This window comes from Heliangelus exortis, unplaced genomic scaffold (assembly GCF_036169615.1).
Source record: "Heliangelus exortis unplaced genomic scaffold, bHelExo1.hap1 Scaffold_80, whole genome shotgun sequence".
NCBI lineage: Eukaryota > Metazoa > Chordata > Aves > Apodiformes > Trochilidae > Heliangelus > Heliangelus exortis.
Genome location: NW_027285996.1, coordinates 12,557 through 35,000, shown reverse-complemented (window position 1 = coordinate 35,000; position 22,444 = coordinate 12,557). Strand labels below are relative to the sequence as shown.

The 22,444-nt window shown below is 51.2% G+C and overlaps 1 protein-coding gene across 1 annotated transcript in view; it reads right to left on the bottom strand.

Annotated features, from left to right (window-relative positions):
• ILF3 (interleukin enhancer binding factor 3) overlaps nucleotides 1–20,893 on the bottom strand; it is a 21,563-nt gene extending 670 nt beyond the window's left edge. The window contains 23 exon segments of the mRNA XM_071732796.1: nucleotides 1–41; nucleotides 985–1,107; nucleotides 2,305–2,517; nucleotides 2,520–2,663; nucleotides 6,206–6,259; nucleotides 6,369–6,522; nucleotides 10,774–10,950; nucleotides 11,202–11,339; nucleotides 11,587–11,757; nucleotides 12,038–12,237; nucleotides 12,489–12,599; nucleotides 12,714–12,825; nucleotides 13,237–13,334; nucleotides 13,730–13,841; nucleotides 16,207–16,302; nucleotides 16,813–16,904; nucleotides 18,198–18,239; nucleotides 18,242–18,295; nucleotides 18,298–18,383; nucleotides 18,554–18,721; nucleotides 19,017–19,243; nucleotides 19,383–19,472; nucleotides 20,494–20,893. The exon segment at nucleotides 1–41 is cut by the window's left edge and continues 670 nt beyond it. Coding sequence (XP_071588897.1) covers nucleotides 1–41; nucleotides 985–1,107; nucleotides 2,305–2,517; nucleotides 2,520–2,663; nucleotides 6,206–6,259; nucleotides 6,369–6,522; nucleotides 10,774–10,950; nucleotides 11,202–11,339; nucleotides 11,587–11,757; nucleotides 12,038–12,237; nucleotides 12,489–12,599; nucleotides 12,714–12,825; nucleotides 13,237–13,334; nucleotides 13,730–13,841; nucleotides 16,207–16,302; nucleotides 16,813–16,904; nucleotides 18,198–18,239; nucleotides 18,242–18,295; nucleotides 18,298–18,383; nucleotides 18,554–18,721; nucleotides 19,017–19,243; nucleotides 19,383–19,472; nucleotides 20,494–20,526 — 2,736 coding nt within the window. The 5' untranslated portion in view covers nucleotides 20,527–20,893.
• Between the last annotated feature and the right edge of the window lie 1,551 nt (nucleotides 20,894–22,444).

The following is a 22,444-nucleotide window of genomic DNA, read 5'->3' as shown; positions in this document are numbered from 1 at the left end:
AGAGCCTGGGGAGTTGTAGTTGGACTGAGAGGAGTAACCACCTGTGGGGAGAAGGGAGAGAGAGGGGAAAAAAGGAGAGGAAAAAAATGGGAGGAAAAGGAGAGGGAGAAGGAGGGTGGAAAGGGGGAGGGGAAAAAAGGGAGGGGGGAAAAAAAGGGGAGGAAAAAAAGGGAGGAAAAAAAGGGAGGAAAAAAGAGGGGAGGAAAAAAGAGGGGAGGAAAAAAGAAGGGAGGAAAAAAAGGGAGGAAAAAAGGGGAGGAAAAAAGAGGGGAGGAAAAAAAGGGAGGAAAAAAGAGGGGAGGAAAAAAGAAGGGAGGAAAAAAAGAGGAAAAAAGGGGAGGAAAAAAAGGGAGGAAAAAAGAGGGGAGGAAAAAAGAAGGGAGGAAGAAAAGAGGAAAAAAGGGGAGGAAAAAAAGGGAGGAAAAAAAGGGGAGAAAAAAAGAGGGAAGGAAAAAAAGGGAGGAAAAAAGAGGGGAGGAAAAAAAGGGGAGGAAAAAAGAGGGGAGGAAAAAAGGGAGGAAAAAAAGAGAGGAAAAAAAGGGAGGAAAAAAGGGGAGGAAAAAAGAGGGGAGGAAAAAAGAGGGGAGGAAAAAAGAAGGGAGGAAAAAAAAGGGAGGGAAAAAGAGGGGAGGAAAAAAAGGGGAGGAAAAAAGAGGGAAGGAAAAAAAGGGAGGAAAAAAGAGGGAAGGAAAAAAGGGGAGGAAAAAAGAGGGGAGGAAAAGAGAGGGGAGGAAAAGAGAGGGGAGGAAAAAAGGGAAGGGGAAAAAAAAAAAGGGGAAGAAAAAGGGAGGAAGAAAAAAAGGGGGAAGAAGAAAGGAAAAAAGGGAAGGAAAAAAAAAAAAGAAGGACAAAAAGGGGGAGAAATCAGTTAGAGGCAAACCCAGAACTTGTGGAGTCCCAACCTTTGGTGTTTTGAGGCTGAACTATTTTTTTTCCCCCTGCTGGGGCTCTGGGGGTGGTTCTGGGGGTCTCTGGGGTACTGACCTGCCTTACCTTGGTAGGAGGAGCCGCCGCCCCCCGCGCCGCCCCCGTAGCCCCCGTGGGAGCCGGAGCTGTAGGAGGAGCCACCCGAGAAGTTGTTGCCACCACGGCCACTGCTGCCATAACCTGGGGGAGAGCAGTGATGGTGGCACCTGGGCTGGTGGCACCTCCCTGGGTTTCCTTGACCCATCTCATCCCGTTTGATTTTCAAGCTCTCAGTTCGTGGGATGGGTCTGAGGAACCTCAAAGTCCACCCCAAGTCCTTAAAGGCAATTCCTGGGAACCCAGAGCTCATCCCTGGGACCTCAGAGCTCATCCCTGGGAACTCAGAGCTCATCCCTGGGAACTCAGAGCTCATCCCTGGGAACTCAAAAGCTCATCCTTGGAACCTTAAACCTCATCCCTGGGAACTCAGAGCTCATCCCTGGGAACCCAGAGCTCATCCCTGGGAACTCAAGAGCTCATCCTTGGAACCTTAAACCTCATCCCTGGGACCTCAGAGCTCATCCCTGGGAACTCAGAGCTCATCCCTGGGAACCCAGAGCTCATCCTTGGAACCTTAAACCTTATCCCTGGGACCTCAGAGCTCATCCCTGGGAACTCAAGAACTCATCCCTGGGAACCCAGAGCTCATCCCTGGGAACTCAAAAGCTCATCCTTGGAACCTTAAACCTCATCCCTGGGAACTCAAGAACTCATCCCTGGGAACCCAGAGCTCATCCTGGGACCTCAGAGCTCATCCCTGGGAACCCTGAGCTCATCCCTGGGAACTCAGAGCTCATCCCTGGGAACTCAGAGCTCATCCCTGGGAACCCAGAGCTCATCCCTGGGACCTCAGAGCTCATCCCTGGGAACTCAGAGCTCATCCTTGGAACCTTAAACCTCATCCCTGGGAACTCAGAGCTCATCCCTGGGAACCCAGAGCTCATCCCTGGGAACTCAAGAGCTCATCCTTGGAACCTTAAACCTCATCCCTGGGAACTCAGAGCTCATCCCTGGGAACCCAGAGCTCATCCCTGGGAACTCAGAGCTCATCCTTGGAACCTTAAACCTCATCCCTGGACCTCCAAGCCCACCCCAGGACCTTCAAATTCCAACCCCCAGCCACGAGCAGGGCCACCACCCACTGTTGTTGCTCCAAGCCCCACCCCACCCGAGCTTTCCCATTCCCAGGGATGGAGCAGCCACCACACTCTCCAGGCTGGTGTCTCCCCAACAATTTCTCCCTTCAATCCAGCCCAAATTTCCCCATTTTTAGCTTTAAAATCATGCAGGTGGCCACAGGGGCGTCCATCACCCAAACCACCCCAATTCTGGACTCACTGAATTTACTCTCGTAGTTGTAATCAGAGCCTCCACCTCCGGGGGAGTTGTAGGAGTTGGAGTAGGAGGAGTAGTTGCCTTGGCCGTGGTTGTAGCCCTTCTGCTTGCCCTGGGGGGGGCCGTAGTTGCCGTACTGGTTCTGGTTGTAGGATTGCTGCTGTTGGCCCTGGTGGGACTGATAGCCCGAGCCATAGGAGGGCTTCTGTTGGCCCCGTGCTGCTGCTTCTTCCCCCCATGTTTGGGAGGCACTGGGGAGTTGTAGTTATCACCACCCCCCCCTTGGTAGTAGGAGCTGTAACCGGAGCCGCCGCCCCCGCCGCCCCCCGAGTTGGAGTGGCCGCCGTTGCTGTAGAATTGGCCTGAAAGGAAGAGAAGAACATCAGCATTTCAGCTGGGAACCCTCCTGGGAAGGTCAAACCTCATCCAACCGAGGAGATTTGACCCCAGAAATGAAGGTCTGGGAGGGGTTTGGGCTCCCAGGTTGAAGGAAACGACCCAGGAGGCCGCGAGGTGAAAACCTCGTTGGGTGGAATCATAGGAAGAGTTGGGCTGGAAGGGAGTTCTGAAGATCCCCCAGTCCAGAGGGACATCCCCCAAAATCCAGAGGGACATCCCCCAGATCCAGAGGGACATCCCCCATCCAGAGGGACATCCCCCAGTCCAGAGGGACATCCCCAAAATCCAGAGGGACATCCCCCAAAATCCAGAGGGACATCCCCCAGATCCAGAGGGACATCTCCCAGATCCAGAGGGACATCCCCCAGATCCAGAGGGACATCCCCAGTCCAGAGGGACATCCCACAGATCCAGAGGGACATCCCCCAAAATCCAGAGGAACATCCCCCAAAATCCAGAGGGACATCCCCCAGATCCAGAGGGACATCCCCCAAAATCCAGAGGGACATCCCCCAAAATCCAGAAGGACATCCCCCAGATCCAGAGGGACATCCCCCAAAATCCAGAGGGACATCCCCCAGATCCAGAGGGACATCCCCCATCCAGATGGCCATCACCAGATCCAGAGGGACATCCCCCAGATCCAGAGGGACATCCCCCAAAATCCAGAGGGACATCCCCCAGTCCAGAGGGACATTCCCTGGTCACTCCAGATGGCCATCACCAGATCCAGAGGGACATCCCCCAGATCCAGAGGGACATCCCCCAGATCCAGAGGGACATCCCCCAGTCCAGAGGGACATCTCCCAGATCCAGAGGGACATCCCCCAGATCCAGAGGGACATCCCCCAGATCCAGAGGGACATCCCCTGGCCACTCCAGATGGCCATCACCAGATCCAGATGGACACCAACCCATGGTCCAACCACCCAACATCAATGCCCACCAGGCTTCTTCCCTCCTTTCCATCCTCAGGGTTGAGCAGCAGGATCCATCCCAGGTTCTGGAATGTCACCATGACAAGAATTGACCCTCCACAACTTCCAACCCCACAGGGTTGCCCAAGAGGCACCAAGGAGGTTGGATCTGGCTCCATCCGTTGGGACCAAGGTGGTGAGCGAGCAGCAGTGATCCCAGGGGCAGAAAGATGCAAATTTTGTCCTTTTTACCTCAAAATTCAGGCACTATAACCTCTGGAAGAGGCCCGAGGGTCTGGACAGGGCAGCACTGAGCATAGGAGAAGGTTTCATTTTAATTTGTCAAAGAGTTTTCATTTTTAATCTATTTATCACAAGTTTTATCCAGCTCCAGTTGAGCTCTTTCGGACTCGGGGCTGCTCTGGGTGTCACTTGTCAGGAAGAGCCTCAGCTCTACACTTTTTATCCCCAAAATTCTCATTTCAAGGCCTAAAAGCCACTAAAATCACCCTAAACCCCTGACCAGGAGAGGGAGGACAAAAAAAGCACTGGAAAAGGGGAGAACTGAGTTAAAAAGGAGACAGAAACTGCAGTCTGGTGGCCTTGGCTTCCAGAGTTCCAGGACTGAGGGGGCTGGGAAGAGCTGCAGCTCCTCAAGGCACTTTCTTCCTGTCTTTTTTTTTTTTTGGTCTTTTTTCATTCTTTCTTTTTCATAGTTTTGGGTCATTTCAGCCATTCTTGTCCAAGTCTTGCACGCAGCCTCTGGGTTCCCCTTCCTCTTCCACAGAAGCTCAGGTGGCTCCATCACTGATTCCTCTCCAGCTGTGGTGGCAGCAGAACATTTCTCTGCTGAAATTCCCATTTTTCTGCCAATATTTCACATGAATTTTCAAGTTTTAACTCTGGTTGATTCCTTTTTTTCATTTCTCCCAAAGCTCAGAACCATCCAAGCACCACAACACGTTGCTTAAAAAAGGGTGGGGGTTCCCACCTCCTTCAGGAGAGGATTTAGGGATGAAAAAAATGATCTCACCCAAGAAAAAAAAAAAAAAAATTAAAAAAATCACTATTATTAAGTCTCTTGTTGGCTTTTTTTAAACCTGGTGCTTCATAGCTGGGAGGTTTCTTGGTGTTTGGGTCATGATGGAGCTGATGTGAAACTCCCAAAGGAGCCCATGCCCTCCACAAATCCAGGGAAGTTTGGGAAAAAGAGCAAATGGCAAAGAGTAAAGGACCAAACACTTGGGAGTCCAGGGGCTGTGACATTTTCCACCACTTCTGATCCTGGTGCAACTTCATTTTTGGTATTTTTCAGGAAATAATGATGTTTGGGGTCTGGTTTTTACCCAATAAATCTCATTTCCACCTTCAGCAATAAATCCACATGGGTTTTTCTTCTTTCCCCCCCAAATTTCTACCACATACCCCAAATCCCTCCCAAGACCTGGGTATTTATTGGAGCAGGAACAATTACAACCCCCCCTGGAACCACCAGCCAGGAGGAAAGGTGTTTAAAACCAGTTACAAATTACATTGGGTCAGAAAAGCACAAAAAAGATTCCAGGGACATCAGAAAAGTCTTCCCAGGATCAAGGAGTCAAACCAAGGGCTGGGATTGATTAAAAAGCTGGAATTTTGTACCAAAAAATGGCTGTAAATTAAGGCAAAGGTAGATTAAAACACTACAGGGTTCTGAAAAATAAGAAATGCTTCCCACAACAAAAGAAAAAAAATAGGGGTTTTGCCTTCATGCTGAACAGAGCTCAGAGACTTGTGCAAAAAAAAAAAAAGTGGAGGAAAACACCAAAAATCAACAAAAAAACCTTTCTGGGATCATCGTGTACATCAAGAGAATCAAGTTCAAAGGCAAAGGAGGATAAAAAGTGTCTCAAGTTCTGCAGGCTGAGAGTTTCAGTGGTGAAAAGCCACGGGTGGGACACAGCACGGCCACTTTGGGGGTTGGAGTTGGAGAGAATTGGAGTAAAAAGTTGCTTTTTGTGGTTTTTTTTGGGTTTGTTTTTGGGTGTGCAATTTTTTTTTTTTTTTTTTTTTTTTTTTTTAAGATGATCTAGGAATCCCCAAAATCATGAAAGCCGTAGGAGTCTGTGAAAAAGTCACCTACAAAAGGGGGAGACAGAGCAGAGAGAAAAAATTAGAGGGTTTTTTTTGTGTGGCAGGCGGCCCAAAAAGTGCCAATATTTGAAGTCAACGTTTTAGATTTCTCTGCTCCTGGCACCCCCCAGTTGAAGGCTTCTCCTCACCACCAGTTTGGGTTGGAAAAATCCCATTAAAAAGCGTGGCTTCCCGTGGTTTAAAAGCAGAGAAATTTAAAATCTTCATATTTGAGAGGAAACATGAAGGCACCCGAAGGCAGCTTTAAATCTTTTTCTATTTTGGTTTAACACCCACACGGCTCCTTTTTTTTTCTCATCCCAAGAAGACAAAAAAAAAAAAAAAAAAAAAAAAGACAAGCCCCCATCACCAGGGGGGCTCCCACACGGTTCCAATTTGAAAACTGGAATCCAATTTGATTTTCCAATTTAAAATTGAAAGAAAAAAGAGTCCAAAGTAAAACCAAACCCACTTACTGTAGCCGGCGGTCGCCGAGTTCCCTCCGTAACCGTAGCTCCCGTACCCACCACCTGCAGCAGGAGGGGAAAAATGGGAAAAGTGAAGGGAAATGAGGAGTGCAAAGTGGCTCCCCCAGAAGGGGGGGGTTCTTGGGAGGTGTTGGGGTGGGTGGCACCTCACCTGCGTTCATGTAGCCCCCGTGGTTGCCACCGAATCCCCCCCGGCCTCGGCCCCGGCCCCGCATGTTGCCGCCTCGGCCCCGGCCCCGCATGTTGGGGGGAGGAGGGACCTCGTTGTGCATGGGACCACCCATCCCAAAGCCTGGGTTGTGCTGCTGCAGGGCAACAAACAAACAAAACCAAAATAAGGGTTTTTTTTTTCCTCTTATTCTTTAAAAATGGGGCTTGGGGAGATTTAGAAACCATCAGGGAGCTCCCGAAAAAAGAAAGCTGCCAAGTAAAGGGAATTCCCGAAAAAGCAGAGGCTGCTTTCTACAAAACTTGAAGGTGTTTCACTAATTAATCCTCTGGGATTCCACCACCTCTGCTTTTACACCCAGCAACCATCTCCTCCTGGCTACCATCACCTCCTGGCTACCATCACCTCCTGGCTACCATCACCTCCTGGCTACCATCTCCTCCTGGCTACCATCACCTCCTGGCTACCATCACCTCCTGGCTACCATCTCCTCCTGGCTACCATCACCTCCTGGCTACCATCTCCTCCTGGCTACCATCTCCTCCTGGCTACCATCTCCTCCTGGCTACCATCACCTCCTGGCTACCATCTCCTCCTGGCTACCATCACCTCCTGGCTACCATCTCCTCCTGGCTACCATCTCCTCCTGGCTACCATCACCTCCTGGCTACCATCTCCTCCTGGCCTCGGCCCCGGCCCCGCATGTTGGGGGGAGGAGGGACCTCGTTGTGCATGGGACCACCCATCCCAAAGCCTGGGTTGTGCTGCTGCAGGGCAACAAACAAACAAAAGCAAAATAAGGGTTTTTTTTTTCCTCTTATTCTTTAAAAATGGGGCTTGGGGTGATTTAGAAACCATCAGGGAGCTCCCGAAAAAAGAAAGCTGCCAAGTAAAGGGAATTCCCGAAAAAGCAGAGGCTGCTTTCTACAAAACTTGAAGGTGTTTCACTAATTAATCCTCTGGGATTCCACCACCTCTGCTTTTACACCCAGCAACCATCTCCTCCTGGCTACCATCTCCTCCTGGCTACCATCACCTCCTGGCTACCATCTCCTCCTGGCTACCATCACCTCCTGGCTACCATCACCTGGCTACCATCTCCTCCTGGCTACCATCACCTCCTGGCTACCATCACCTCCTGGCTACCATCTCCTCCTGGCTACCATCACCTCCTGGCTACCATCACCTCCTGGCTACCATCACCTCCTGGCTACCATCTCCTCCTGGCTACCATCACCTCCTGGCTACCATCACCTCCTGGCTACCATCACCTCCTGGCTACCATCTCCTCCTGGCTACCATCTCCTCCTGGCTACCATCTCCTCCTGGCTACCATCACCTCCTGGCTACCATCACCTCCTGGCTACCATCTCCTCCTGGCTACCATCTCCTCCTGGCTACCATCTCCTCCTGGCTACCATCACCTCCTGGCTACCATCTCCTCCTGGCCTCGGCCCCGGCCCCGCATGTTGGGGGGAGGAGGGACCTCGTTGTGCATGGGACCACGCATCCCGAAGCCTGGGTTGTGCTGCTGCAGGGCAACAAACAAAAAAAAACCAAAATAAGGGTTTTTTTTTTTCCTCTTATTCTTTAAAAATGGGGCTTGGGGTGATTTAGAAACCATCAGGGAGCTCCCGAAAAAAGAAAGCTGCCAAGTAAAGGGAATTCCCGAAAAAGCAGAGGCTGCTTTCTACAAAACTTGAAGGTGTTTCACTAATTAATCCTCTGGGATTCCACCACCTCTGCTTTTACACCCAGCAACCATCTCCTCCTGGCTACCATCACCTCCTGGCTACCATCTCCTCCTGGCTACCATCACCTCCTGGCTACCATCACCTCCTGGCTACCATCTCCTCCTGGCTACCATCACCTCCTGGCTACCATCTCCTCCTGGCTACCATCACCTCCTGGCTACCATCACCTCCTGGCTACCATCTCCTCCTGGCTACCATCACCTCCTGGCTACCATCTCCTCCTGGCTACCATCTCCTCCTGGCTACCATCTCCTCCTGGCTACCATCACCTCCTGGCTACCATCACCTGGCTACCATCTCCTCCTGGCTACCATCACCTCCTGGCTACCATCACCTCCTGGCTACCATCTCCTCCTGGCTACCATCTCCTCCTGGCTACCATCACCTCCTGGCTACCATCACCTCCTGGCTACCATCACCTCCTGGCTACCATCTCCTCCTGGCTACCATCACCTCCTGGCTACCATCACCTCCTGGCTACCATCTCCTCCTGGCTACCATCTCCTCCTGGCTACCATCACCTCCTGGCTACCATCACCTCCTGGCTACCATCTCCTCCTGGCTACCATCTCCTCCTGGCTACCATCTCCTCCTGGCTACCATCACCTCCTGGCTACCATCACCTCCTGGCTACCATCACCTCCTGGCTACCATCTCCTCCTGGCTACCATCACCTCCTGGCTACCATCACCTCCTGGCTACCATCTCCTCCTGGCTACCATCACCTCCTGGCTACCATCACCTCCTGGCTACCATCTCCTCCTGGCTACCATCACCTCCTGGCTACCATCACCTGGCTACCATCTCCTCCTGGCTACCATCACCTCCTGGCTACCATCTCCTCCTGGCTACCATCTCCTCCTGGCTACCATCTCCTCCTGGCTACCATCACCTCCTGGCTACCATCACCTGGCTACCATCTCCTCCTGGCTACCATCACCTCCTGGCTACCATCACCTCCTGGCTACCATCTCCTCCTGGCTACCATCTCCTCCTGGCTACCATCACCTCCTGGCTACCATCACCTCCTGGCTACCATCACCTCCTGGCTACCATCTCCTCCTGGCTACCATCACCTCCTGGCTACCATCACCTCCTGGCTACCATCTCCTCCTGGCTACCATCTCCTCCTGGCTACCATCACCTCCTGGCTACCATCACCTCCTGGCTACCATCACCTCCTGGCTACCATCTCCTCCTGGCCTCGGCCCCGGCCCCGCATGTTGGGGGGAGGAGGGACCTCGTTGTGCATGGGACCACCCACCCCAAAGCCTGGGTTGTGCTGCTGCAGGGCAACAAACAAACAAAATCAAAATAAGGGTTTTTTTTTTCCTCTTATTCTTTAAAAATGGGGCTTGGGGAGATTTAGAAGGCATCAGGGAGCTCCCGAAAAAAGAAAGCTGCCAAGTAAAGGGAATTCCCGAAAAAGCAGAGGCTGCTTTCTACAAAACTTGAAGGTGTTTCACTAATTAATCCTCTGGGATTCCACCACCTCTGCTTTTACACCCAGCAACCATCTCCTCCTGGCTACCATCACCTCCTGGCTACCATCACCTCCTGGCTACCATCTCCTCCTGGCTACCATCTCCTCCTGGCTACCATCACCTCCTGGCTACCATCACCTCCTGGCTACCATCTCCTCCTGGCTACCATCACCTCCTGGCTACCATCACCTCCTGGCTACCATCACCTCCTGGCTACCATCACCTCCTGGCTACCATCACCTGGCTACCATCTCCTCCTGGCTACCATCTCCTCCTGGCTACCATCTCCACCTGGCTACCATCACCTCCTGGCTACCATCACCTCCTGGCTACCATCTCCTCCTGGCTACCATCACCTCCTGGCTACCATCTCCTCCTGGCTACCATCTCCTCCTGGCTACCATCACCTGGCTACCATCTCCTCCTGGCTACCATCTCCTCCTGGCTACCATCTCCTCCTGGCTACCATCTCCACCTGGCTACCATCACCTCCTGGCTACCATCACCTCCTGGCTACCATCTCCTCCTGGCTACCATCACCTCCTGGCTACCATCTCCTCCTGGCTACCATCTCCTCCTGGCTACCATCACCTGGCTACCATCTCCTCCTGGCTACCATCACCTCCTGGCTACCATCACCTCCTGGCTACCATCTCCTCCTGGCTACCATCACCTCCTGGCTACCATCACCTCCTGGCTACCATCTCCTCCTGGCTACCATCACCTCCTGGCTACCATCTCCTCCTGGCTACCATCACCTCCTGGCTACCATCTCCTCCTGGCTACCATCACCTGGCTACCATTACCTCCTGGCTACCATCTCCTCCTGGCTACCATCTCCTCCTGGCTACCATCACCTCCTGGCTACAATCACCTCCTGGCTACCATCACCTCCTGGCTACCATCACCTCCTGACTACCATCACCTCCTGGCTACCATCACCTCCTGGCTACCATCTCCTCCTGGCTACCATCACCTCCTGGCTACCATCACCTCCTGACTACCATCACCTCCTGGCTACCATCACCTCCTGGCTACCATCACCTCCTGGCTACCATCACCGTGCCTCTCACCAGTTCCTCTTCCCATGACCCGGGGTTCTTGGCACTCAAGATCCCCAAAACAAGGTGGAATTGGAGATTTTCTTACTTTGACTGGGAACTTGGGGCCTCCCCGGGTAGGCACGGGGGTTCTTTTCTTCTTGTTTTGCTCGATGGCAACGGGAGCGTCGGGAAAAAGCTTCTCCAGCGCGGCCAGAGCGGCGTAGGCCTTGGCCACCTTCTTGTTGGAACCAGCTCCTTGGAACTTCTGTCCATCAACCTCCACCTGTGGAAAGGGATCAAACCATCAGCAGGGAGGAAAAGAAAATTCCACGGGTTTTCTGGTGTCTGAAGACAACCCCACAAGTTGGGAGGGTTGAAGGGGGAGGCTGGAGGTGGCTTTGATCAACTGAGCTGAGTGGAAAACACCTCTGCCCATTGAGTTCTCCTCCTGACTCCCTTCCAACCCAAGCCCTTGGGTGTTTTGATGGTTCTGAGGTCTCCAGGGGCAGGGAGGAGGGGTGGGGGTGACCTCACCTCCATCACGAAGCGTTTGTCGTGGCTGCCACCTGTCTCTGAGATCAGTTCATACTTCAGCCCCCGCCGCTTCTCGTTCAGCTCCATCACGGGGTTCTTCCCATGTTTTGTCAGGATTGGTCCCTGTTGCTTCACGTTCTGGAAGCATGAAGAGCAAAATGAAAATTAAAAAAAAAAAAAAGCAAAGCAACCTAAAGGACCTGAAGTTGTTTCTGGAAGGGAGAGTTTGGAAAATATCTCGGAGACAAAACTCGGGAGGAACCCCTTGGGTGGTTTTGACCTCCTCTGTTGTGTCATGAGAGTCACTCAACAGCTGCTTCTGATGGCCTCCCATGAGGTCACCCTGAAGGGCATCACCCCAAAGGAAATCCCCCCATAACCTCACCTCTGGGGTCTGATCTGCAGGGGGAGAGGCAGCAGTGGGTGTGGTGACAGCTTCCACAACGGGCGGGGGGGAGGCGACCACGGGTTTCTGCTCCGTCTCCTCTGCGGACTCCTCTCCTTTCCCAGAGTCTTTCCCTTCCACCCCCGTGGGTAACCCCATGTCTTGCAACACCTGGAGAGGAGAAGATGGCTGAGGAGACCTCCCAGACCCCAACACCCTGCTCATTTTGGGCTAAGTCCTCCAGAAAACCAGCCAAGAATCCCAGGATCGAGCACCAGGCATTCCCCAAACCCCATGAGGCACTTCCAAGACCTCGGAGATGTCTCTTCACGTTGACCCCAAGGGTCTGGGACGTCTTTCCCCACTTTTGGTTGATGCCACCCATCAACCTCCTCGCCCTGGGAGAGAGGTGGGATTCCCTCCAGCTGGAATTTCCACCCCCAGCTCTCACCTTGACAGCCACGTGGAGCTTGGCTGTCTTTTTGGAAGGCCCCGAGGCCTCGAAGGTGCTGCCATCGATCTCCACCGACATGGTGAAGATGGGAGCGTGCACGGGACCAGTCTGAGACACCAGTTTGTACTGGAGGCCAGGTTTTAACTGGTTTAGTTTCATCAGGGCATTCATGGCCTGGGGAGGTTCCAGCTTTTCCTCTGAAGAAAGAAGAACACCCCAAGATTGGCAGATGTTCACCACCTCTTCCCAAGAAGCATCAAAACCAAGTTCTGAGCTCTATTTTCCTCCTTTTAAATTTTTTTTTTTTAAATTGGTATTGCTCGAGACTTTATAAATTTAAAAAGAAATAAAACCCATTTATTGGCAGCCCCCCAGAGTCTTTCCCCCCTCCCCAGCACCAACAGCACCCGGGTGGCCCCTGGATACCTACCTCTTGTTAGCTCAATACCTTTTTTCTGAATCTTCTTTTTCTTTTTGCTGGGAGATTTTTCTTCTCCGTCCTCCTCCATCGGACGCTTCATGGGGGTGACAGCGTACGTTGTACTGGGAGGGATCTGGACTGTAACACCAGGCACACACCCCAAAACAATTAACAACCTTTAATTGTTCTGTTTCTGGCAGCAAAAAGCTTTGGGGTTTTTTTGGGTTGTTTTTTTTTTTTTTGAGTACCTACCAGTATAGTCAACGGGGTTCTCGTTCTTTGGTTTCTTGGGCATTTTGGAAGGGAGGGGATCCATCCCCAAGACTTTGTGGAGCTGACCAAAAGCAGCAAGTCTCAGAGCGTGCTAAAAAAGTGAAAGGTGCATTACCAGGCTGTGAAAATGGCTCCAACCAACCTCTGTTCCCTGCACACTTCCATCCAGGAATATTCTACCCACCCCTACACAAGAAAATCCTCAGGGGTTTAAATAGGACTCTCTGATTGATCCATTTTTTGTTTTCATTTTTTTTTTGAAGTTCAACCCAAAAATCAGGGGAGCAAGTCGCTATTTAAATCCTGATTCTTTGCTTCTGGTTGGGCCAAGCTATAAATTTCCTTCTTGGTGTGGGACCCAGTTTTGGATTTTGACTTGACCAGAGGTTAAACCAGTGACCAGAGCCCTGGGGAAGGTGACTAAACTACAATTAACCAACACGGCCGTTCCGAGTCAGTCGAACTCGTTAAGTTTTTGTAACATCTGGAGTCAAAACTATACCTGAGCACTCTGTGTGATATCTTCCCTTTGTTGTCTGTCTAGATGCCCAATAGCATCAGTGGCTTCTTTTTCACAAGGATCATAAATACCAGAACCATCTGAAGGCAGGAAACAAGGAAGATATGCAGAGAATTATCCTGGTGTTTGCTAAAGAGACTGAACTAAGAATTCCCTGGGCAGCGACCACAGGACATGGACTGACACCATCCACTGTCCAACACCCTGAGACTCCTCTGGGCTCAGGGCCAGGGACACCTCACCGCTCGCCACCGCTCCGGGGAATCCTTGGGGACGTTTTGCCCTCTCTCTACAAAGGGGATTTTTAACCTGGTGGCTCCGTAGCTCTCAACGCACCCTCAGGAATAAAAACCTGGGTGGGTGGGTTTGGGGTAGGGGCTGTTGGGGGAGGTGCTTTTCCCCAAGTTGGGTGGTGGGAGAGGGGCCAGGAACCCGCAGTAGGTGATGGGGTGGGGGTCCCTGGAGAGGAGCTCACCTGGCATGACAATGCCTGAGGCCAAGCACTCCAGCACCCGCCGCAGAGCCTCCCCCGCGCCCATCGGGCGGTTGGCGGTGCCGATGGATTTCTCACACAGCAGCTCCAGGGGCTGGAAGAGAGGGGTGGGAAGAGGGGTTTTTTTTTGGGAAAAAGTGAAGGGAAAGGTTTTGGAAGAAAACAAGCGAAGGGTGGGAAGAGATTGGGGGGGGGGGGGGGAAGTGAAGAAGAGGTTTCGGAAGAAAAAAAGCGAGCGGTGGGAAAAGTTTTGGAGGGGAAAAAGTAAAGAGGTTTTGGGAGAAAAAAGTGAGGGGTGGAGGAGTTTTGGGGGAAAAAGTAAAGAAAGAGGTTTTGGAAGAAAAAAGTGAGGGGTGGAGGAGTTTTGGGGGGAAAGTTAAGGAGGAGTTTTGGGGGAAAAAGTGAAGGAAGAGGTTTTGGAAGAAAAAAGTGAGGGATGGAGGAGTTTTGGGGGGAAAGTGAAGGAGGAGTTTTGGGGGAAAAAGTGAAGGAAGAGGTTTTGGAAGAAGAAAGCAAGGGGAGAGTTTTGGAGGGGAAAAAGTGAAGGGAAAGGTTTTGGAAGAAAACAAGCGAAGGGTGGGAAGAGTTTGGGGGGAGGGAAAAAAGTGAGGAAGAGGTTTCGGAAGAAAAAAGCGAGCGGTGGGAAAAGTTTTGGAGGGGAAAAAGTAAAGAGGTTTTGGGAGAAAAAAGTGGAGGAGTTTTGGGGGGAAAGTTAAGGAGTTTTGGGGGAAAAAGTAAAGGAAGAGGTTTTGGGAGAAAAAAGTGAGGGGTGGAGGAGTTTTGGGGGGAAAGTTAAGGAGGAGTTTTGGGGGAAAAAGTAAAGGAAGAGGTTTTGGGAGAAAAAAGTGAGGGGTGGAGGAGTTTTGGGGGGAAAGTTAAGGAGTTTTGGGGGAAAAAGTAAAGGAAGAGGTTTTGGGAGAAAAAAGCGAGGGGTGGAGGAGTTTTGGCGGGAAAGTTAAGGAGGAGTTTTGGGGGAAAAAGTGAAGGAAGAGGTTTTGGAAGAAGAAAGCAAGGGGAGAGTTTTGGAGGGGAAAAAGTGAAGGGAAAGGTTTTGGAAGAAAACAAGCGAAGGGTGGGAAGAGATTGGGGGGGGAAAAAAGTGAGGAAGAGGTTTCGGAAGAAAAAAAGCGAGGGGTGGGAAAAGTTTTGGAGGGGAAAAAGTAAAGAGGTTTTGGGAGAAAAAAGTGAGGGGTGGAGGAGTTTTGGGGGAAAAAGTAAAGGAAGAGGTTTTGGAAGAAGAAAGCAAGGGGAGAGTTTTGGAGGGGAAAAAGTGAAGGGAAAGGTTTTGGAAGAAAACAAGTGAAGGGTGGGAAGAGTTTGGGGGGGGGGAAAAAAGTGAGGAAGAGGTTTCGGAAGAACAAAAGCGAGCGGTGAGAAAAGTTTTGGAGGGGAAAAAGTAAAGAGGTTTTGGGAGAAAAAAGTGGAGGAGTTTTGGGGGGAAAGTTAAGGAGGAGTTTTGGGGGAAAAAGTGAAGGAAGAGGTTTTGGAAGAAGAAAGTTTTGGAGGGGAAAAAGTGAAGGGGAAGGTTTTGGGAGAAAAAAGTGAGGGGTGGAGGAGTTTTGGGGGAAAAAGTAAAGGAGGAGTTTTGGGGGAAAAAGTAAAGAAGAGGTTTTGGAAGAAAAAAGTGAGGGGTGGAGGAGTTTTGGGAGAAAAAGTAAAGGAAGAGGTTTTGGAAGAAAAAAGTGAGGGGTGGAGGAGTTTTGGGGGAAAAAGTAAAGGAAGAGGTTTTGGAAGAAAAAAGTGAGGGGTGGAGGAGTTTTGGGGGAAAAAGTAAAGGAAGAGGTTTTGGAAGAAAAAAGTGAGGGGTGGAGGAGTTTTGGGGGGAAAGTTGAGGAGGAGTTTTGGGGGAAAAAGTGAAGGAAGAGGTTTTGGAAGAAAAATGTGAAGGGAGGGGAGAGTTTTGGGGAAAAAAGTGAGGGAGAAGATTTGGGGAAAAAAAAGCGAGGTGAGGGAAGAGTTTTTGGGCAGAAAAGTGAGAGGTGGGAAGAGTTTTGGAGGGAAAAAGCAAAGGAATGTTTTAGAAGAATAGAGTGAGGGGTGGGAAAAGTTTTTGGGGAAAAAAGTGAAGGAAGAGTTTCAGGGGGAAAAAGCAAAGGAATGTTTTAGAAGAATAGAGTGAGGGGTGGGAAAAGTTTTTGGGGAAAAAAGTGAAGGAAGAGTTTTGGGGGGAAAAAGTAGGGGAATGTTTTTTTGTGGAAAAAGGTAAAAGGAGGGAAAAAATAGAGGGCAGGAAAGGGAGGTGTTGCCAGTGTGGTGAGAAGCTGCTTCAATTCACCAGTTCTTTGTTGTTCTTCAAAAAAATGGTTGCCATGGGGGATGCTTCATGCACGTTTTTAGGGGTGGAACCTTTGCCTGTACAGATCTCTGATTTATGAAAGGGAAAACACCCAGACTGAAGGGTGAAGTGGTATCAAAACTCACCCCCTCAAAAAAAAAAAGAGAGAAAAAGTGAAAATTACCCATCCTCTCAGTGGGGCCCAGGTGGGAACCCGAGTGCAGAGGTCCCGCAGCACCCGGATCACGATGACACACGACTTCAGCCCGTTGGCCCTGGCCTGGGAGAGGAACCAGAAGGGGAAAAAGTCCATAAAATAACAAAAAAAAACCCACCCCCAAACTGTTGGCTTGGCAGATTTTTTTGCAGCGCTACTTTGCCAAGGGTAAAGAAAACAAAAAGGAACAAAATCAGAATGGTATTTGAGTTCTTTTGGAGTTACCAGTTTTAGAACATTGTTGTGTGCAAAGGCCACGTTACTGCTAACACAAAGCTGCAGCTACACATCTACACGTTAAGAAAAAAATTGAGTTTGATTTAATTTGCCTCTTCAGCAGCTGTGCAGGGCTAAGTTGGCACCTCCTGCTACTGTCCTTACATATTTTATATCAAAAAAAAAACCAAAACCAACAAAAAACCCAATAAAAAACGTGAAGTTAGCCCCGCCATTTTTTTTTTTTTTTAATGCTTTCTACTTAAAAAAAAAAAAAAAATCAAAAAAATAATAAAAAAAAAACCAAAACAACAACAAAAAAAAATAAAGACAAATATATAAGAACAAAATGCAAACCTGGAACCACTTGGCGTGCCGCAGTGACGCCAAGGCAGCAAGGCATTTCTGCCTGTCCAGAACGTCCGGGGAGTCGGTGCCTGATTGCGTTTCTAGTCGTGGGTGGAATAAGAAGACAAGGCACGGTTTGACCAAGGGGCTTCTGGCAGGCAGCCAGGGGACGAGGCAGCTCCCAGGAGGGCAGAGGGGCTCCCCAGAAATCGTGCTCTGCACCCCAAGAATCCTGCTCTGCGCCCCGCGGGGGGCAGGCAGAGCGCTCAGCGTTCAAACTGCGAGGGGTGAGGAGGGGAAGGGCAATGAGACAGGAATCCATCCCAGTGTGGTGGTCGTGGAGGAGGAGGAGGGATGGTTTGAGAGTTTTAATTCAGCCCCAACTCCAGGTTTTTGGGGTGGGGAGAGCTCTGCGAGGATCGGGGGAACCCCCTCAGCCCGGAAGGTTTGACTGCCCCGGCCCCAACCCGTGCCAGAGAGCGTCCTGTTGGCCAAAGGTCCAGCGTCCCTAAAATTGACAAACTAGAAGGCTTGGGGTAGATGAGGTCAGAGATCAAAACCAGAGACAGGCAAAAAAAAAATATTTTTTTTTTTTTTTTTTTTAAAAAAAAAGCACAAAAAAAAAAAAGGAAAAAAATAAAAGGAAAAAAATAAAAGAAAAATAAAAAAAGATTTCCCGGTCTGTGCTGCAGCAAAACACGGAAGCGACGGATTGAAAACCAATCCCAAGGAAAAAGAGAAGCTCCAAGGTTCTAGAAGATGAGGGTTTTAGATAAGGCTAGTGTGCTCAACTCAAAGCCTCTGACACACGACCCAGCAACGTCAGCTCTGCAGATTCCCATTGCCAAGGGAATAATTTTGGGAAGCTAACTTTATCCAAAACTCTGCATCGCCGCCCGGGGTGCTGGAAGTGCCCAAGAGGAGACCCCGAGCACCCTCAGCTCTTGCTGCAACACACACCTGAATGTCCCAACTCTCATGCAAAGTCACTTCCTGAGAAGCCTTCCAGATTTCTCTGGGTGGGTTGTTTGGTGTTGGGTTGGTTTGTTTGTTTGTTTGTTCAAATGTGTCTGCTCTCTACTGCCCTGTCCCTGGGCAGGGTACAACTTTAACACAAGAGATGATGTCTCAGTGAACTAAGTGGCAAAAATAAAATAGAAGGATAAATAAAGAAAACCCTCAGAAAGGTGCTTCTCAGTAAATCAATAAAACCCTCAGAAAGGTGCTTCTCAGTAAATCAATAAAACCCTCAGAAAGGTGCTTCTCAAGTTTCGGTCCCTGTAAAGCGGAACTCACAGAATTGTTGGAATTTTTGTTTGAGAAAATTGTTGGAATTTACACAAAAGTCAAGGCTGCTGCTTGGGCTGGAAGTGAAGAGCTCCAGGCTCCCCTACCTCCAGACAACTGCTTCTCCAGCTCCTCCCTGACCACGGGGATGTCAGGTGGATGGTGAGCGTCAGGGGCGGCTCCTTCGTGTTCTTGATGACGATGCGGCGTCGCCCACCGACTGGATTATCTCATATTTATCCTCAGTGATAGCCTGCAAGAGAATTCCCAGGTTGGGGATGAGAAATTTCCCCCTTTACCACCCCAAAAAAAAAAAAAAATTGGAATGAAAACTTCATCTAACAAAAACGTGTTTAATAAATTCCTTTTCCAAGAGAAAAAGCCATGAAAACAAACCCACCCGGTGCCTTCTGAACCTTTTAACATTTATTTCTCCAGAGTTTATACTCACAGCCAGCTGGACTCCAGGTTGTCGGCCACTTTCTCCAGGAGATCTGAGGTGGGTTTGTCCTTGCAGAGAAGAACCAGCTCCAGGTCCAAGTCCCCTTTGAGCAGGAGGCCTTTGGCCACCAGCCCCACACGCATCACCCCCCGCAGGGTGCGGGTCAGCTGCTCCGTGGCCTTCTGATCCCTGGGGAAAGGAGGAGCCACCAGGTCAGGGGACAGTGGTGGCTTCAAAAGGAGGGACCTGACCACACCAAAGCCTGAGAGTGGCCAAGGAACACGACACACGAGCCCCAGGGGAGGATTTCCCACACCTCCACGGGACAACTCGCTTCAGTTGCGGGGTAATTAATTGCTGGTTAATTCCACAACCAGCTTCTTCATTTCGAATGAGTGGATTTTAAAGACTTTTTTTTTTTTTTTTTCCAAAAGCCATTTTTTTTTTTTCCAAAAGCCATTTCTCCCCAAGGCCCCATCCTCACCCTCCTTCCTTGTTCTCCTCCTCGGCCGCCGTCTCCATGGACTCTGTCTCAGGCTGCTCCCCACTGACCTTCTCCTGCTCATCAATCCAGTCAGAGACAGCCTTGAGGGCCCTCTCTGTGTGGGACACCATGTTCTGCACAGCCTCCAGCTCCTCCTGGGTGGGGTAGACAGCCGAGTGCTTGGCCATCACGTGGCGGTCGTCGTTGACAAAAATCCGCATGGGGCGCTGGGGAAGCAGTGGTGATCGTTATTATCATCGTTATTATCATTATTTTTTTTTAATTAAATCCTTCAGAATTGAAACCCGAGTCACCTGGTGAAGCTGGGACAACCCCCTTCCCTCCCAACCCCTGCCCTTCACTGACCATTTTTGCTGCTGAACGTGTGGAGCAGAAAGGGTTGGGTTCAGATTCTGTCACCAAAAAGGCCGCGGGGGGACCGCGCTCTTCCGGAATCTGAAAGGGACACAAAAAAACCCAATAAAAATCAGTTGTCTGTGGAGAAATGGGGGAAAAACCTGCAAGCAAGAACACAAATGAAGGCCACTCATTAATATTCACCTCACAAGAAGCCAACATCCCCCAAAAAAAAGCCAGAGCTGCAACCCCAGGCTTGATCTTCCCTGAAAATCGAGATATTTATTCTGGCTCCTTATTCCCAAAGTTTTTCCCATTAAACCTCATTTTTTCCCAAGCTCCTGTTGGGATTTCTGGCATTTCTTGGAAAAAATTAACAGGCTCTGAGCTAATGAATTCCCTGGTGTGGAAGATCCAGGCTGACACAGGAGGCAGCAGCTTTCCTTCACGTTACTCAGAAGCCACCAGTTGTAAAGATCTTTTTTCTGCTTTTTTCACCCCAAATTCATTCCCTGGCCTCATTCCCATCCCTGCTGTGCTTCGGGATCCATCCCAGATGGGTCTGGGAGCTGCATTCAGTCCCTTTCACTTCATCAGGAGAAAGTTTCAATTCACACCAGGAAATCTGGTTGGGTAGCCAAGCACTCACGACTCCTAAAATCCAAGGGATTAAACCCAAAACCACTGCCATCCAGAAGCCATTTCCGAAGGGAATGAACCCATCCCAACACCTGAGGCAGAGAATTCCTTTTGTTCCAACTCCAGCAGGTTTTTTTTCCTTCTGTTTTCACCACCAGCCTTGGAGCAGGGACCCCTTTTCTGTCCCCAGGGTGTGGAGATCAAGAATGGTGTTTTCTGGGAAGAATCAGCAGTTCTTCCACTGTTTTGGGAAAGCATCTTCAATAAAATTCCATTTCCCGACACAACCTGATTTTTTTTCTGTTTTTTTTGATCCAAAAACGTTGGCAGAAGGTGAAGGAACTTGAGGATGATGAGGATGAAGGCTGTGGTCATCTCTGCTTCACGTGAAGAGCCACCATCCACCCGAGACCCCTGTGGCAGTGGGTTACCAAACCACTGCTGCAGAAACTCAATCCTGCCTGGATTTCTCCAAACTCACCACCAAATCCTGCTTCTCCAGGGATCCTTCCATCCTCAGGGAGCTGCCCAGGGAACCACATCCACCCCAACCTTCTTTTTGCCTTTTTTGCCACCAAAGTCTTCCCCCAAGACGCCCGGTTCCCAGGCTCACTGTTCCTCTGTGCCCACAGCTCACTTCAGGTGCCACAAAAATGGGTCCAAGAATGGGAATAATTATCCAGTGCCAAATAATTCCCCCAAAGTTTGAGTCGTTTACCAATTTAACACCATTTTAACTCAATAAAGTCACAGGAAAAGCAAAAATCTGGACCCCGCTGCGCTTCTTCTTTCTCTGTTTTTTTCTGTCCTGGAGGATTTTCCAGGGTAAAACCAGGAGAACTCAAACCATCTCAGCACAAATGTGGAATTCCATGGCATGGAGACACACGTTTGTGTGAGGAGGAGCATTACCCCCCACCCCCAAGGGGTGTTTTCCCCTCACCCACCTCCCAGCACCCCAAAAAGGTGTGGGAGGGGGGGTGGGCTGCTTCTGGTGGGGCCCCCAAGAGGAGAGACACCCCCCCCTCCATGGGAGGGACCCCAAGGCTCCAGGGGAAGGGACCCAGACCTTCCCTTTCTCCAAATATAGGGGGGAACCTATAGCCAGAACGGGGAAGGAGCCCCCCCCCAAGACAGCACGAATATGGGGGGGTAGGGGAAGGGATGCAGCCCCCTCCCCCCCCACGGCGTGGACACACAAATATGGGGAGGACCCCACGACCATGAGAGGGAAGGAACCCAGTTCACCCCTCCCCAAATATAAAACCTGTGGGAATGGGGGGGGGGAGAGGAGGTAAAGAGCCCAGAGCCCCCCTCAAATATAGGGGGGAACCTTCGGGCATGCGGGGGAAGGAGCCCAGAGTGTGCGTGTCCCCCAAATATACGGGGGAAACTTCGAGCATTGTGGGGGGGGGGGAGGGAAGGAGCCCAGACATCCCCCCACACCTCATCTCCACAAATATGAGGGGGAACCCCGGATATTTGGGGGGGAGGGAGCATCCACCGTTCGCTGCCGCCATTTGCAAACGCGGCGAGAACAAAGCAGCGGGAAAATGGGGAGGGGAAAGGGGGGGGGGGGGGGGAGAGCAGCAAGGAGAGCTACCCCCCCCCACACTCCCCCCTTTTATTTTTCCTCACGCTCAATACAAGGGTGGGGGGGTCCGGACTCCGTGTTGTTTTTTTTGGGGGGGGGGATGTTGGGGTAGTGCGCAGCCCCCTCCTCAGCCCCTCATCATTCCCTCCCCCCCCCCCCATCCTCCTCACTCACCCCCGGCCCCACAGCCGCCCGCCGCCATTTTGTCTCCAGCAGCACAATGGGGCCGGCGGGGAGGGAGGAGGGAAAAGGGGGCCGGGTCCGGGTGTCGTGTGTGTGTGTGTGTGTGTCCCCCCCCTCTCCTCGTCTATAACTCCACCACCGCTTTCCCCTCCCCTCAGCACCGCCCCCCCTCAAAAAAAAAAAAAAAAAAAAAAAAAAAAAATCTCACACAAAATAAACAAAAAAAAAAAAGAAAACCCCAAACCACACACACACACAAGCACCCCCCCACCCCCCCCCCCTCCCCGTTCTTACCGGCGGAGGGGAGGGAAGGGGGGAGGCGGTGTGAGGGAAGGGGGGGGGGGGGGAACCGCTGCTCCTCCCTCAGCGTCCGCGGGGCGCGATGGCGGCTGCTGGGAGCTTGGGGGGGGGGGGGAAAAGGGAGGGAGGGGGGGGGCTTGAGGAGATGAGGGGGAGGGGGGGGTAAGGAATATTTTGGGGAGGGGATGGGACGGGGAAGGGGGGGTTAAAGGGGGAGGGGGGGGTGATGGCTGCGGTCGCGATGGTGGTCGCGATGCGGCGCGAGACGCTGCAGCGCGCGGAGAAAGGGGAGGGGGGGGGAGGGGGGGGGAGTGAGGGGAGGGGGGGGGGCGGGGAGAGGCAGCCCCGAGGGGGA